Genomic DNA, 15,593 nt, shown 5'->3' on the forward strand with positions numbered 1-15,593 from the left:
CTGCAGGACTAGGTGCATCCTTTTACACTGAGGCCAAGTAAGCCATCCCTGGTAAGAACATGAGATCCATAGACAGAACACAGCTTGAGGGAGAGCCTCCCCTTCATTTGTTTGGGACCATGCATGAAGATCAAGCTGTCCATCCGGTACATATGTACAGAGCCTAGGTCTATCCTATGGTAGTTCTGGTTTTGTGGTTCAGTCTTTGGTAGCTCCTAATTGTCCAGGTTGTTGACTCTGTTGGATTTCCTCTGGAGCTCCTATCCCATTCAGGGCATTCAAGCTTTCCCAGCTTTTCTAGAAGAGTCACTGAGCTCTGTCCAATGTTTGGTTCTGGGTCTCTGCATCTGGTTCAGCTCCTCAGTGGGGTCTCTCTGAGCACAGTTGTGCTAAGATTCTGAGTGCAAGCATAATAGCATCAGGGATTGGAGCTTGCCATGAGTCTCACATTGGACTGCCTTGGCTATCTGGTCCATCTCTTTCTTGAATTTCTTTTAGACTGGACAAATTTTGGGTTAAAAACTCTATGGGGTGTTTAGTGTCCTTATTCCTCCACTGGGGGTCCCTCATCATATCCACCAAAACAAAAGTGTTGTGTTGGAGCTCAGTGTGCAGATTGGGCACCATCCTCACTACCAAATCTACTGTGTGGTAGGAAATGCTGAGAATTCTGGTTCCTGAACGTCATCATCAACTACCCAGCAAGTTGGAGGCCAATTTAGGATATAAAAAAATGAACACGAAACAAAAGTATTGATAAGTAAGTTTTCAATAAAAACTGCAATAGTCAAGTCTTCCACAATATGAATGCTTTCTTCTCTCTCTGGCTTATACCAAGAGCACCTGCAGGACCAGTATCTTTGCAGAGGCCAAAGAATCTGGATAAAATTGGGCAGTGGAGGCTCAGGACCATACTCCCAGCTCTTGAGAGGCAGAGGCAGATGAGGCAGAGGCAGAGGCAGAGGCAGAGACAGAGGCAGAGGCAGAGGCAGGGGCAGGGTCTGGGGCAGGAGCAGGGGCAGGGGCAGGGGCAGGGGCAGGGGCAGGGGCAGAGGCAGAGGCAGAGGCAGAGGCAGAGGCAGAGGCAGAGGCAGAGGCAGAGGCAGAGGCAGAGGCAGAGGCAGAGGCAGAGGCAGAGAGGCATGTCTGTGTCTATAAGTTTGAGATCAGCTTGGTCTAGAGAGTAAGTTCTTGGAAATCCAGGCTACACAGAGAAATGCTTCCTCATAAAATTAAAATGCACACACACGTGCACACCACACACACACACACACACACAGACACACACACACATGCACACACACACTCTCACACACAGAGAGAAAGAGAGCGAGAGCTAGAAAAAGAGAGAGAGAGAGACAGAGAGAGAGAGAGAGAGAGAGAGAGAGAGAGAGAGAGAGAGAGAGAGAGAGAGTAAAAGCAAGGTGGACAAATTCTCCCCTAAGGATACAAGTTTTCTAAACATAAATAGCCGAAACATGCATTAAGGGCAGAATATTACTGTGAAATATTCAATATTAGCCAAAGTGTTTTTATAAAGGCTCACACAAGAGACCTTGGCCTCTACTGGCAGCATTTGTTCAAGCAGTTAACTGAGAAATGCAGTCATATAGTGAATTTGAGTTCCGTCTGAAAATTGAAAAAAAATCTGAGGCTTGTGTGAGAGCTCAACCAACCACTGTGTCATCAAGACTGAGTTTTGTGTTCACATAGTGGATAGGCAAAACCAGTTTCTAAACGTTCTTTTCTTCCCTTTCTTGAATATATTTTATTTACATTTCAAATGTTATTCCTTTTATAGGCTCCCATCCATGAGCCCGCTATGTTCTCCCCCTGCCCTAATTCTATAAGCGTGTTCTCCCTCGCCAACCACCCTTCCCTTCCTAACTCTGTGCCCAGACATTTCCTTATACTGGGGGTGAGGGGGTTATAGCCTTTTCAGAACCAAGGATTTCTCTTCTCATTTTTTGCCCAACAGGCCATCCTCTGGTACATATGCAGTTGGAGCTAGGGGTCTGTCCATGTATACCCTGTGGGTAGTGGTTTAGTACCTGGGAGTTCTGGTTGGTTGGTATTGATGTTCTTATGGCGTTGCAAGACACTTCGGTTCCTTCAGTCCTTTTAATCCTCTAATGTGGACCCCTTCTCAGTTCAATGGTTTGCTGCTAGCACTGGCCTCTGTATCTGACACAATTTAGCAAAGCCTCTCAGGGGACAGCTATATCAGGCTCCTGTCAGCATTATTGTCTAGTTTTTGATATATATATATATTATATATACTATATATATGTATATATGTATATACTATATATATGTATATATGTATATGTATATATCCAGATTTTGCAGGCCTGAATGACCATTCCTTCAGTCTCTGATCCAAGTTTGTCTCCATATATCCTCCAATGAATACTTTTGTTCCCCCTTTTAAAAAGGACTGAAGCACACACACTTTGGTCGTCCATCTACTGGATCTTCATGTTTTGTGTGGATTGTAACTTGGGAAATTGGAGGTTTTGGGCTAATATTAACTTATCAGTGAGTGTATACCATGTGCATTTTTTGTGATTGGTTACCTCACTCAGGATGATATTTTCTATTTCCATCCATTTGCTCATGATTTTCATGAAGTCATTGTTTTTGATACTCTGTTGTGTATATGTACCACATTATCTGTATCCATTCCTCTGTTCTTGGGCATCTTGGTAGTATAAATAAGGCTGATATGAACATAGTGGAGCATATGTCTTTGTTGTATGTTGGAGCTTCATTTGGGTATATGCCAAAGAGTGGTATAGCTTGTATTCTGTTGATGATGCTTGTGCCTATTACTCCTGATCTCTTTCCTAAGTTTTTTCTTTCCAGGGCTATCTCCCTTTGTGTTTTCTTTATAATTTCCAATTTTAAATCCTGGATGGGTTTGTTCAATCTATTCACCTGTTGGTGTGTATTTCTACAATTCTCTAAGGGATTTTTGTGTTTCACCTTGAAGTGCTTAAGTGCTTCAAGGTGAAGTGCTTTCACCTTGAAGTTTAACTGTGCTGTCTTCTATTTCTTTAAGGATGTTATTTATGTCCTTCTTACAGTTCCCTATCATCATTATGTGATGTGATTTTAATTAATTCCTAATCTTGCTCTTCACGTGTGTATGGATATCCAGTATTCGCATTGGTGGTAGAAATGGGCTCTGAAGATGCCAAGCAGTCTTGCTTTCTGTTGTTTACTTTCCTGTTTTTTTCTGTCGCCATAATGTTGTCTCTGGTGTTAGCCTGTTTTGCTGTCTCTGACAGTGGCTTGACCCTTCTGTAACCCTGTGTGTCAGCCCTCCTGTAGACCTGTTTTCTTTCTGCTGGATCTGGGTATAGAGATCTGCTCCAACGTTTGTGTGTCCTGATGCCTCCATGTGGTTAGCTTGGAGCAGACGAATCGGTCTTTCCTTTGTTCTCATGTGTGTCATAGCTCCTTTCTGTCCTGGGCATAGGCAGCAACGTGAAGGGTCCTGCCCCTGACTGCTTCTAAGTTCCTTTCTGTAGGGGGCAGAGAGGGCACTAGGCATGTTCCTCTGGGGTCAGGAATGTGAACAGATGTAGTTGTCTCCTCTGAGCTGTCAGAATTTTTCTCACTTCTGAGAGTCCAGCTCTCTTCTCCATTGAATTTGGGTACAGAGATGTGTAGGACTGGTTCAGTTCTGGATGAAGGCAGAAACGAGCTCCATGCTCTTTTCTAACATTCGCATGTGGACCCTGATGAGATAAGACTAAAATAATATACAACACAAGACATGGAATAACAATTTCAATCTATTTCCTTTTTTATATACCAGATGATACTGAGATTTGTCCCCAGGATCTCAGAAAAATGTAGAACAAGACTCTGAGAAAAATCTCACCTGGTCCTTATTTGTAGAATTTACAGCTGCTTTAGTGATTAGTTTTAATCCTCTCTAAATGTGAAGGAAGCTTCCCAGGGTTTGATCTAGTAACCTAAGATTCATTTAAAAAACAGTTCTTGAGAATAAGTAAGGGACCAGCTGGAGATTCCCTTTTCCTGCATTGAGAGTGGGTAAACATCTGAGATGCAAACTGAGGTCCTTGGTATTGATTATAAACAGTTCATTCTTTCAGAAAAGCATCACATCAATATTTTCTTATTATGTCCATTTAGCCTAGTGCCAATCTGGGAGCAGAGACCCAGGCACCAGCACATCAAAACCCTGAGCCATCTATGCAGGAGTCTTGGAGTATCTGTGTAGATACCACAAGGTCTACAGAGAGATTGAAGTGTCCTTTAGACATTGTGAATGGCACAGGACAGAGAAGGGGCTTGAATAAGGGGTCAAACAAAGTGTTTGTAGACTGAGCAGGACTTTGTCTTCTAAGGCAAGGGAGGTGCCTAGTATGAGGAATAATGGTAGCACCCATGGAATTAGACTGAATAGAAATCTATTTCCTGAGAAAGTGACTTACAGAGGCAGCCCCAATGTCTTCTAAGATGCTTCCTGAGAAAAAGGCCAAGTTTTCCTTAAAATTCAAACTCCACACAAAGCCATCATCACCCTGAAATTGTTCTGGAACTATGATTAAATCTTGACCATTGTGCAGACCCACACCTGTAATTAGGAATCAGCAGGCCGATACAAGGTCACCTCTAGAACAGACTAGAATAATAGAAAAACCAGGTCTCAAAACCCAAACAAAAGATAATAAACAGGAATAATTAAATCTACAAGCCTATGCCTACATGAGGTAAGGTTGAATCCTGAGTGGCACTAAAGTGTGGGTGAGCATAATGGATCTGAGGGTCTGTGGAGTGGGTGGATAGAAAGATTGGGAGGAAAACTAAGTTTCAAGTTTGTAGAGAGATGTAAGTGCAGGTCCTGGGAGTAGAGGTCAATCAGACAGAGGATTGGGCAAGCTGCAGCAGCTTGCTGGTTTCGTGGTGAGTTGTTGGTTCCATAAATTGCTTAGAAGGAAGGAAACAATTATGAGGTGCTACCAGTGGGAAGGAAACCCCTCCACAACAAAATGAGAAGACCCTTATTTCTTGATATGGTTACTGATTATGGAAGGCCAAATTTCCAGTGTACTGGAGTCCCCAAGTACAAGAGACCCCAAGTGATGGAGCTAAGGCTGTGATAATTTCTCAGAATGTAAACAAACCTTGATTTGAATATATCTGCTGAGTTAAGAATGATGTGCTCAAAGACTGGTGTGTTAGTCCACTCCTTTTTCCACCTCTGGGTAATTAGAGGAAGGTAGATCTTTTCTGAGTTGCCTGTCAGCCTTGTCTATCAATTGAGTTAAAGGACAGCCAGGGAAGTTATGCTATGAAACCTTTTCTCAAAAACCAAACAAGCAAAGAAACAAACAAAGGAAAAAGAAATCAAATTAAACCACCACCAAGTAAACGTTTGGTGTCTTCAACCTGGCCATACTTAGTGGTGCCAGGGGGCGGGACATGGAGAGTATTTGTTGGATATGAGCGAATGAAATTGGAGCTGCTGACATGATCCTGGGTGAAGATTCACTTTCAGCCAAGTCCTTGAAGTAGACATTCCATACCAATAGGCATCTTCTTTAGAACCTCAGCAACAAAGATAGACTTTTTCTCAAATTAAAGGAATTGAAACAGTTTTTCCTAGCAAAGAAACCAAAAAGTTGCAGATATCATACTAATATCTAATAAAATATAATTTCAATCATAAGTGATCAAAAGAGATGTTAGAAAGATACCTCATACACCTCAAGAAACAATCCAACAGAGTAATATTTAAATTCTAGACATCTATCTTCCTCAAGCATGTGTACCCACATTACTATGTGAAAAATTACTAAAGATCAAATAATATATCAAACCCTAACTATTGATAGTAGAAGACTTCAACATCCCGATCTCATCAACAGATAGATTATCCAGACAGAAACTAAACAGAATTAATGAAACTGATAGAGGTTATGAATCAAATAGTCCTACCACTTGTATAGAACATTGCAAACACATCAGAATGTATCTTATAAGCACTTCATGGAACTCTCACTAAAACTGACCACGTACTTGTTCACAAAGCAAGCCGAAGCAGATTTAGGAAATAACCCTTTGTATCATATCAGATTTCCTTGGATTCAAGCTTGGCTTGAACAAGAGAAGCAAAAGAAAACCTACATACTCACATAAAGTGAAAAACTGTCTAATCAATGGTGGCTAGGTCAGGCAAGAAGTAAAGAAATTGAAGCCTTTTAAAATTCAAATTAAATGAGCTCACAACATCCTCAAACATATGGGAAACAGCAAAGCCGGACTAGGAGAAAAATTCATAGCACTAAATGCCTCCCTTAAGAAATTAAAGAGTTCTCAAATGAAACTCAAGACAGATGATCAAAATGTGAATGCTCCACTCCTTCTTCAAAAGGGGAACAAGAATACCCTTGGCAGGGAATAGAGAGGCAAAGATTAAAACAGAGACTGAAGGAACACCCATTCAGAGCCTGCCCCACATGTGGCCCATACATATACAGCCACCCAATTAGACAAGATGGATGAAGCAAAGAAGTGCAGACCAACAGGAGCCGGATGTAGATCGCTCCTGAGAGACACAGCCAGAATACAGCAAATACAGAGGCGAATGCCAGCAGCAAACCACTGAACTGAGAATAGGACCCCCGTTGAAGGAATCAGAGAAAGAACTGGAAGAGCTTGAAGGGGCTCGAGACCCCATATGTACAACAATGCCAAGTAACCAGAGCTTCCAGGGACTAAGCCACTACCTAAAGACTATACATGGACTGACCCTGGACTCTGACCTCATAGGTAGCAATGAATATCCTAGTAAGAGCACCAGTGGAAGGGGAAGCCCTGGGTCCTGCTAAGACTGAACTCGCAGTGAACTAGACTGTTATGGGGAGGGCGGCAATGGGGGGAGGGTGGGGAGGGGAACAGCCATAAGGAAGGGGAGGGGGGAGGGGGATGTTTGCCCGGAAACCGGGAAAGGGAATAACACTGGAAATGTATATAAGAAATACTCAAGTTAATAAAAAAAAAGAAATTAAAGAGTTCTCATAGTAACAATTTAAAAGTATATGTGAAAGCAGTAGTAAGAAAAGAGAGACACCAAAAAGATGTAATTGGCAGGATATAATCAACTCAGGACTGTTCCTAATCAATCAACTAGAAACAAAGAGAATAATGCAAAGAATCAAGAAAAACAGGTTCTTTCAGAAAACAGATAAGATAAGGAAACGCTTGGCCATGGTAGACAATACACAGATCAAGAAAATCATAAATGAAACATGAGGGAATGTAATGGACACTGAAGAAATTCTGAGAATCATTAGTCCTTGCTTCAAAAGCCTATGCTCCACAACCTGTAAAAATATAAAACAATGGACGATTTTCTAAACAGATGCCACTTATTAATGATAAATAGAGAACATGTAATCTTTCTGACCAGTCCTATATACCCTTGGGAAAAAGAAGCAGACCTTTAAAGTCACCCAAATGAAACAAAATCTCAGGGCAAGATGGTTTTTGCACAGATTTCTACCAGGTTGCCAAAGAACAGCTGATACCAATGCTTCCAAGACTATTGCATACAAAAGAAGGAGAGGGAACAGTGCCAAATAGATCCTGTGAGGGCTCTGTCACCTTGATCCGCAAACTACACACAGATTCAACAAAGAGTTTCACATCCTTTCTCTTATGAACACGGATGCAGAAGTACTCAACAATATACTCAGACACCAAATCACAGAAGACATCAAAGAATTCCTCAACCATGATCAAGAAGTTTTTATCCCCGGGTTGAAAGGTTGCTTCAATACAGGAAAATCCATCCCTGTAATTCACCATATGAACAAATGAGAGAAAAATATCACAGGATCCTCTCATTAGTTGCTAAAAAACTCTTTGACAAAATCCAACTGCCCTTCAAGTTAGAAGTCTTGGTGAGATAAGAGATACAACGTACCTAGCTGAACTCTGAGTTTTATTGGGTTATTTAGATGTTGTTCTAGTCTAGGACTAACAATCTAACACTCAGGTAGGACATGTGGTCAGAGGGACAGTTTTTGGTTTGTGTAGACTCCATTATTTGGTGTGGTGAATGCTATTCACATGGAGTTTAATTTACCTTTTAAAATTTTTTATGAAAGGTAATGAATTTGAAATATGATGGGTATAGATGTTGATAAGAGCTTGGGGAGGAGACTTGATTGCATATATATCCATAACTTTAGATGCATATTTTCATTTTGAGGATATTTTCTGTGTAGTTCTATCTATCTTGTAAAGTGGTATGTAGAGAAAGACAGCTTGGAAGTGACAGAGATTCACCATTCTCTGTCTCCTGAGTCCTTTGAAGTGAGGTAGACACCCATCCAGGATCATGAAATGTATTGCAGAAAGATTTTCCTAAAAACCCAGGCATTGTTTTTGTGGGTAGAACTAGATCACTTAGAAGCTTGTGAAGGAAAGAGCTTTGTGCAACAACAGACCCTGACTCAAATATAAAACAAAAGAACTGTGATTCAATCAAAGACAAGGACTCTCTAGGGTGGGGCTGAAATCGCATTGACACCAAATGGCATGTTTATCCAATGAATTTGAAGATCCGGGGAGTGGGAGGAGCCAAAGAGTGGGTGGAGCTTTGACTATGGTGCCTGGAGAAGATATTTAAGGCCTGGTTCTGGAAGAACTGGTAAAACACAGTGAAGAATCGAAACAAAGTAAAGCGACCTACTGTTTTTCAGGTGAGTGCGTGTCCTGAATACATTTTGTAAATGATGTATATTTTGCGGGTGGTTACCCTCATGGAAGAGAGAGGGAGCTAGAAGACGAAGAGCTTTGGGGGGCATTAGCAGGTGGTGTATGTGTTTGGAGGTTGAGGTCTCCCAAATCGCCAGAGTTGGGCAGGTAGTCCTGAGGAAAGGCAGGGGCAGCACACTTGTTTCTCCATAGGTGTTAACACTTGGAAAGAAGTCTGCAGTGCTCCTGGAACACAGACAAAGAAGGCTAGTAAGACCCAATGTTGCAGGCCCATCTACTGTGCTTTTGTGTAGTTACCAACCCCGAGGCCTGAACCCTTTGTTGTTCAGTAAGCCTAGATCAGCCTGGTCTAATAGGGAGGCTTTGACTCAAAACCCAAACAAGAGACAATAAAACAAGCAGAAGTAAATCCACAAAGATAGAGCTCTAGGCAGTTATTAAGCCAGTGTGTCATCAAAGGTGGGTGAAGGTAACGGACTTGAATGTCTGTAAGGTATGAGGAACCAAAGAGATATATAAGTGCAAGTTATATATTGTAGAATTTACATAATAGAAGTCAAACAGAAGTTTGGACAAACATCAAGAGCCCACAGGATTCCTGTCCAGTTGGTGGGCTGCATGAAATGCTTAAGGTTGCTGGGTGAAGGGGGCATCCTGGTTGGGAATTCTGGGAGTTAGTGGAGGAAGAGCTTTGATACTATTTTGTGTCTTGTATGGGTGTTTGATTAGTAAAGTCTAACATTTGTCTTGTAGAGAGGCAGAAGATATTAAGTAAAATAGGAGCTATTTCCATGTGAACGCTGGGAATCATTAGGTGCAGGGAGTGGAGCAGTCTGTAAATAAGCATTAAGGAGACCCCTAGGTACTCTGTTCTCCATTCTTGGCACTATCCTGGGCACTGTGTTGTATATAAAGCCTAATTCAATAGATGGAGAGGCTTCACTATAGGGGATGTGTATCCTTCGATTTCTCTGATTTATTTCCTGTTAAACGTGCATGCAGGACTAGGATAAACTCACATCAAGGACTCCAGTGACCTTGGGACCAAAGTATGGTCTGGGCTGGCCAAGATAGGCTAAGATTGTGATATTTTGGCTCAACAGTGTGCCACCTAGAGAGGTTTATGGCTGAGTAGACATTCATTCAACAAGAAGAGACAACCACAATTCCAGTTCTCAGGAGCCATTGGCTGTGGGTCTTTGTGATAATAAGGCCTGTCCTATCTGTAGAATGAGATCCAGGAAGACATGTGCATTTACAAGGAAAGGAAGGAAGGAAGGAAGGAAGAAAGAAACACTGAAAGGAGAGTGAATTATCAGGTGGCAGAAGTGAGCAGGAATGAACAGGTCCCTTGGGCAGCAGCATGCTAAGAGACCCATTTCTAGAGATGGTCACAGAAGAGGGAAGGAAAGATTTCTTGTGTTTGGAACCCAAAGGACAGGAGACCCAAAAGAATGTCACCATTGTGTTTCATACCTTTAATTCAGGCACTGGATTGGGTTTGGTAACAGGCAGGTGGATCTCTGAGTTCAAGTTCAGCCTTGTCTTCAGATGGAGTTATAGGACAGCCAAGGTCATACAGACAAAACTTGTCTCAAGAAAAGTGTCTTCCACCTGGTCAAGTTTCCATAAGATGTGGCTGCAGACTAAGTGTTGTCATAAGTGAGAATGTCTGCTGGATGTGAGTGGATGAAAGGAGGAGAATATGGGAGGGTCTTGGGTGGAAATTAAAGCAATGTCTTGGAGTAGCCTTTCCATATGAGGTGGGTCTGTGTGAAGAGTGAGAACCCAATTATATATGTGGTAATTTGATCATTAATGCTCTTGTGTAGGAGATGAGGGGGGGATGTGATCATTGAGCTGCTGCAAATTCCATGGCCCCTTTACTCCTTGTTTGGAGAGAGTACCAGCAGAAATGATGAGGAATTGTGAATTTTAAACCTTTGGGCAGGACATTCAATTGCCCTTCTCCCTGGGCTGACAGTCTGATATTAACACAGGAGCTAGCTGCAAGTTATTGAAGTATTCAGACTGCTAATAAGCTTGGGAACCAGGCAGTTAGTTGGTCAGAAGGTCTGAGTGAGTTCTGCTTTATAAGAAGAGCAAAGTAAATGCTGGGTAGGCATGATGGGTTGATGGGTGCTCTCTGGAGCTTTTCTGATGTATTTCCTTTTTCCATGCTCTCTAGTACAGGAACATACTCCTATCAGTTCAGAACACAGATATCACTGAAAGTCCCTCATTTTATCCAAAATTCCAGTTGTCTTCATATACCCCCATGGACACCAGTTCTCAATTGCCTCAAGAGCCTGCATGGAACTTAGCTTTTCAAATGGGCCAGAGTCCCCTTGTGACCTCAAGAACTCCAATGCAATCAAGTCCTTCAGTGCCTGAACAGAACCTAAATTGGCAAGAGTCCCAAGGGTCATCAAGAGAATCAAGTATCCAGATGCAACCAGGTCCTGTAATGGACCCAGGTTTCCCAACTCTGAGAAGCCCCTCAGGGCATCCAAGTCATCAGAGACCTTCAACACCCTCATCGAGATCTGGTTTCCATGTTCCCATAGAACCTATGGCACTGTCAGATAAATATGGCGGTAAACAAACTGGCCCTGTGGCTCCAAGGAAGCGGCGAAAGGAACGCACTCAGTACTCTGAAAAACAAAAGTCCGTGCTGCAAGAACATTTTGCTGAGTGCCAGTACCCAGACAAGAAACTGTGTTTGGAGCTGGCATCCTTGATTCGTGTGACAGAGAAGGAGATCAAGGTTTGTCTCTCTCTTTACCCTCAGTCCCATAGCAAAATATCCCCTTTTCAATCAGGTACCTGAATTTTGTGCTTCTTAAATGCATGGGGCTGTGTGGACAGTTTGGGTGGTGGATATTCATTCATGCATCCAATGCTGTGCCTCACTTTCTCCATCAACTGGATACCAATAGGGATGAAAATGATTCCCCTCCAGGGTCCCAGAGTTTAGACATCAGAACTTGTACTAAAACGTAAGAGACACAAACACACTCTCTCCAGTCTTTGGTCATTCATATTCTATCATACTACAATCTCCTAGGGATCTTGAATCTCAGGCTTCTCTGTTGCTGCCTCATGAAGTATTCCTAGAGAAAAAGCTTACATTCAATTCTTTTACCTTGTGGTCCAGTTAGGGGAAACTGGGCATTCCTCTGATCTTTCCTTTGTCTTTCAGGTCTGGTTCAAGAACAACCGGGCTAAGTGCAAACAGAAGAATGTTCCAGAAGCACTGCCAGAGAAAAATGGAGGCCCTGAAGCTGTTTCTGGGTCAACCGATTTTCCTGGTTCCATAGCTGTTGTTGGTTGTGACCAGGGAGAGCCCATGGCCACAGCCATTTTGGATGTGGATTCCACTCCCAAACTGAACTGCAGCCAGGAGTCTTCTCTGGATGGCAATTGGACCTATGATGGTGCCATGTGTTGTCTGCCAGAAGACGTGCTTGACGGTAATGACCCTGTCACTGCTGGAGACTCTGGTGTATCAGCACCAGTTGAAGCCCAGGCTGACCTTGCACCAGCTGGAGCTCCAGTTGCCATCGCAGTTGACACCCAAAACCCAGAGGAGTGTGAGGATTTACCTCTATTGGACGAAGGGGTCTGGCAATGGATGCTTGAAGACTTTCACCAATTGGAAGACTGGTTTACCAAGAACTACATTGAGAGTCCTAGCAGTACTTCTCACCCCCTTGACTAGTTTAGACATTTACATCTATGAAGAAGCATGTTAATGGACACACTTAAGCCCTGAATTTGGGGAAATTTCACAAGTCTATATGCATTAGTTTCATGCCACTGTGATTATAATGTGAGGTCATTTCAAAAGTCATTGAAAATGTGCATTCCTTATTGTTGGATTATATGTTCTCTAATAAAGCAAACATTACTGCAAAACTAAAAAGACTGTTTTTGTCAGAGTTTTCCAATGCATGCATGCAAATGTCTTGGTACTTGGAGCTGGAAAAGACTGTATGGTCTCCTGGAGTAGAATTGTAGACAGTCAAGGTTTTATGTGTGTGTTAGGAAATGAACTCAGGTCCTCTGTAAAATTTTCCTGATTCAGGTTAGTCTTCCCAGAATACTCTATCTTCTATCATTTTGACAAAGAATTAACAGTAATAATTGGGCTTAATCTTGCATAGGTTGTCTGTATTCTCTGTTAATCCCCATAGCTCAATATCTCTGTTCCTGTCCTGTTTTTTGTCAAGAAAATATTGTGTCATTGATGTTATCAACTACCTTTGTCTCAAAAACTCTGCTTACCCCAAGTTCTATGAAGACCCTTAAGCCGTCATAGGAGAGGTAGGATATATCCATTATATTCTTGTGTGAGCAAACTCCTATCACTGTACAGTGACCAGTTGAGATTTCCTGTGTTATTAGCATTCCTGATTCCTCTCTGATGATGGCTGAGATAAGCACTGATCTACAGGTGCAGCAATCAGTCAGCAAGAAATGTTTCAATTCTCTGTTCATTCCTTGATGGACTTATTTTCTTTAAACATTAGTATTAAGAAAAAGCACTAGGAAAAGGGAAGTTTCTGAAAGAAAACTAAGCATAGAGAGTCTTCTTTGCATCTCTCTCCCCTTTTTAACTTATTTCCCCTTCTGTCTGCCATCTTCTGCTGGGGGCAGACTGCCTGGTAGTCTGCTCCCCTGAAGAAACCACAGCCTGAGGCATCCTAGGAGATCCACACAAGGCAAGTGGACAACTGACTCCACAGTCTGAAGGCCTCCCAGAAGCTCTTCAGCATGCAGCGCCACTGAGCCAACAGTTTGAAAGCCTACATGGAGTTCTGCTGCACAGAAGGAAACTGAAACCACAGTCTGTAGGCCCTATTTCCTTTTTTTATTTACCATATGATATTGAGGTTTGGTCCTAGGACCTCACAGAACTGTAGAACAATATTCTACAAAATACAAAATGCCTCACCTCCTCCTTATTTGTAGAATTTACAACTGCCTTTGTGATTAATTTTAATCATTTGTAGATGTGAATAAAGCTTCCCAGGCTTTGATCTGGTTACCTAAAGTTCACCCCTAAAACAGTTTTTGAGTTTATGTAAAGGTCTAGCTGGAGATTCTCTTTTCCTGAATTGACAGTTGCTAAACATCTGAGATGAAAGCTGAGGTTCCTAGGTATTAATGAAAAATAGTTCATTCCTTCACAAAAGGAGACCAGCATTTTCTAATTAATACTATTTATCTTAGGGTCAATCTGGGAGCAGAGACCCAGGCACCAACACATCAAAACCTTGATCCCTCTATGCACTACTCTTAAAGTATCTGTGTAGATACCACAAGGTCTACAGAGAGATTGAAGGGCCATTTTGATTTTGTGGATGACCCAGGATGGTGATGGTGTTTGAGTAAGGGAGCAAACAAGGTGTTTGTAGACTGAGCAGGATGTTGGTTTCTAAGGCAAGGGAGGTGCCTAGTATGAGGTATAATGCTAGGAACCATGGAAGTAGACTGAATAGAAATCTATTTCCTGAGAAAGTGACTTACAGATGCAGCCCCGATATCTTCTAGGAAGGAGATTCATGACACAAAGTCCAATTTTCCTTAATTTTCAATCTCCACACAAACCCATAATCACCTTGTAGTTGTTATGGAACAATGATTAAATCTTGAACATTGTGTTGACCCACACCTGTAATTAGGACTCAGCAGGTCGATTCAAGGTCACCTCTAGAACAGGCTAGAATAATAGAAAAACCATGTCTCAAAACCCAAACAAAAGACAATAAACAGGAATAATTAAATCTACAAGCCTATGCCTACATGAGGTAAGGTTGAATCCTGAGTGGCACCAAAGTGTGGGTGAGCATAATGGATCTGAGGTTCTGTGGAGTGGGTGGATAGAAAGATTGGGAGGAAACCTAAGTTTCAAGTTTGTAGAGAGATGTAAGTGCAGGTCCTGGGAGTAGGTCAATCAGACAGAAGATTGGGCAAGCTGCAGCAGCCTGCTGGTTTCCTGGTGAGTTGGTGGTTCCATAAATTGCTTAGAAGGAAGGAAACAATTAGGAGGTGCTACCAGCAGGCAGGAAACCCCTGCACAACAAAATGAGAAGACCCTTATTTCTTGATATGGTTACTGATTAGGGAAGGCCAAATTTCCAGTGTACTGGAGTCCCAAAGTACAAGAGACGTCAAGTGTTGGGGCTAAGGCTGTGGTAATTTCCCAGAATGTAAACAAACCATGATTTGAATATATCTGCTGAGTTAAGAATGATGTGCTCAAAGTCTGGTGTGGTTGCCCACACCTTTCTCCAGCTCTGGGTAATTAGAGGCAGGTAGATCTTTTTTGAGTTCCCTGTCAGCCTTGTCTATCAGTTGAGTTAAAGGACAGCCAGGGAAGTTATACTATGAAACCTTTTCTCAAAAACCAAATAAGCAAAGAAACAAAGAAAAAAGAAACCAAATTACACCACCAACAACTAAACGATTGGTGTCTTCAAACTGGCCATACTTAGTGGTGCCAAAGGGTGGGACAGGGAGAGTATTTGCTGGATACGAGGGAATGAAATTGGAGCTGCTGACATGATCCTGGGTGAAGATTCAATTTCAGCCAAATACTCGAAGTAGACATTCCATACCAATAGGAATCTTCTTTAGATCCTCAGCAACAAAGATAAACTTCATCTCAGAATAAAGAAATTAAAGAGGTTTTTCCAAGCAAAGGAACCAAAAGAGGTGTAGATACCATATTAATATGTAATAAAATAGACTTTCAATCATAAGTAGTCAAAAGAAACGGAGAAAGTTACCTCATACACCACAAGAAAAAAATTCAACAAAATAAGATT

At 42.0% G+C, this 15,593-nt stretch overlaps 1 protein-coding gene across 1 annotated transcript; it reads left to right on the plus strand.

Annotated features, from left to right (window-relative positions):
- The first annotated feature begins 10,007 nt into the window (after positions 1 to 10,007).
- Positions 10,008 to 12,481, plus strand: Obox2l2 (oocyte specific homeobox 2 like 2). Its single transcript, XM_087603027.1, has 4 exons — positions 10,008 to 10,088; positions 10,949 to 11,201; positions 11,328 to 11,527; positions 11,963 to 12,481. Exons 1-4 carry the CDS (start codon positions 10,008 to 10,010, stop codon positions 12,479 to 12,481), a joined length of 1,053 nt encoding a protein of 350 aa, XP_087459153.1.
- The last annotated feature ends 3,112 nt before the right edge of the window (positions 12,482 to 15,593 follow it).

This window comes from Rattus norvegicus, chromosome 1 (genome assembly GCF_021556685.1).
Source record: "Rattus norvegicus strain SHRSP/BbbUtx chromosome 1, alternate assembly SHRSP_T2T, whole genome shotgun sequence".
NCBI lineage: Eukaryota > Metazoa > Chordata > Mammalia > Rodentia > Muridae > Rattus > Rattus norvegicus.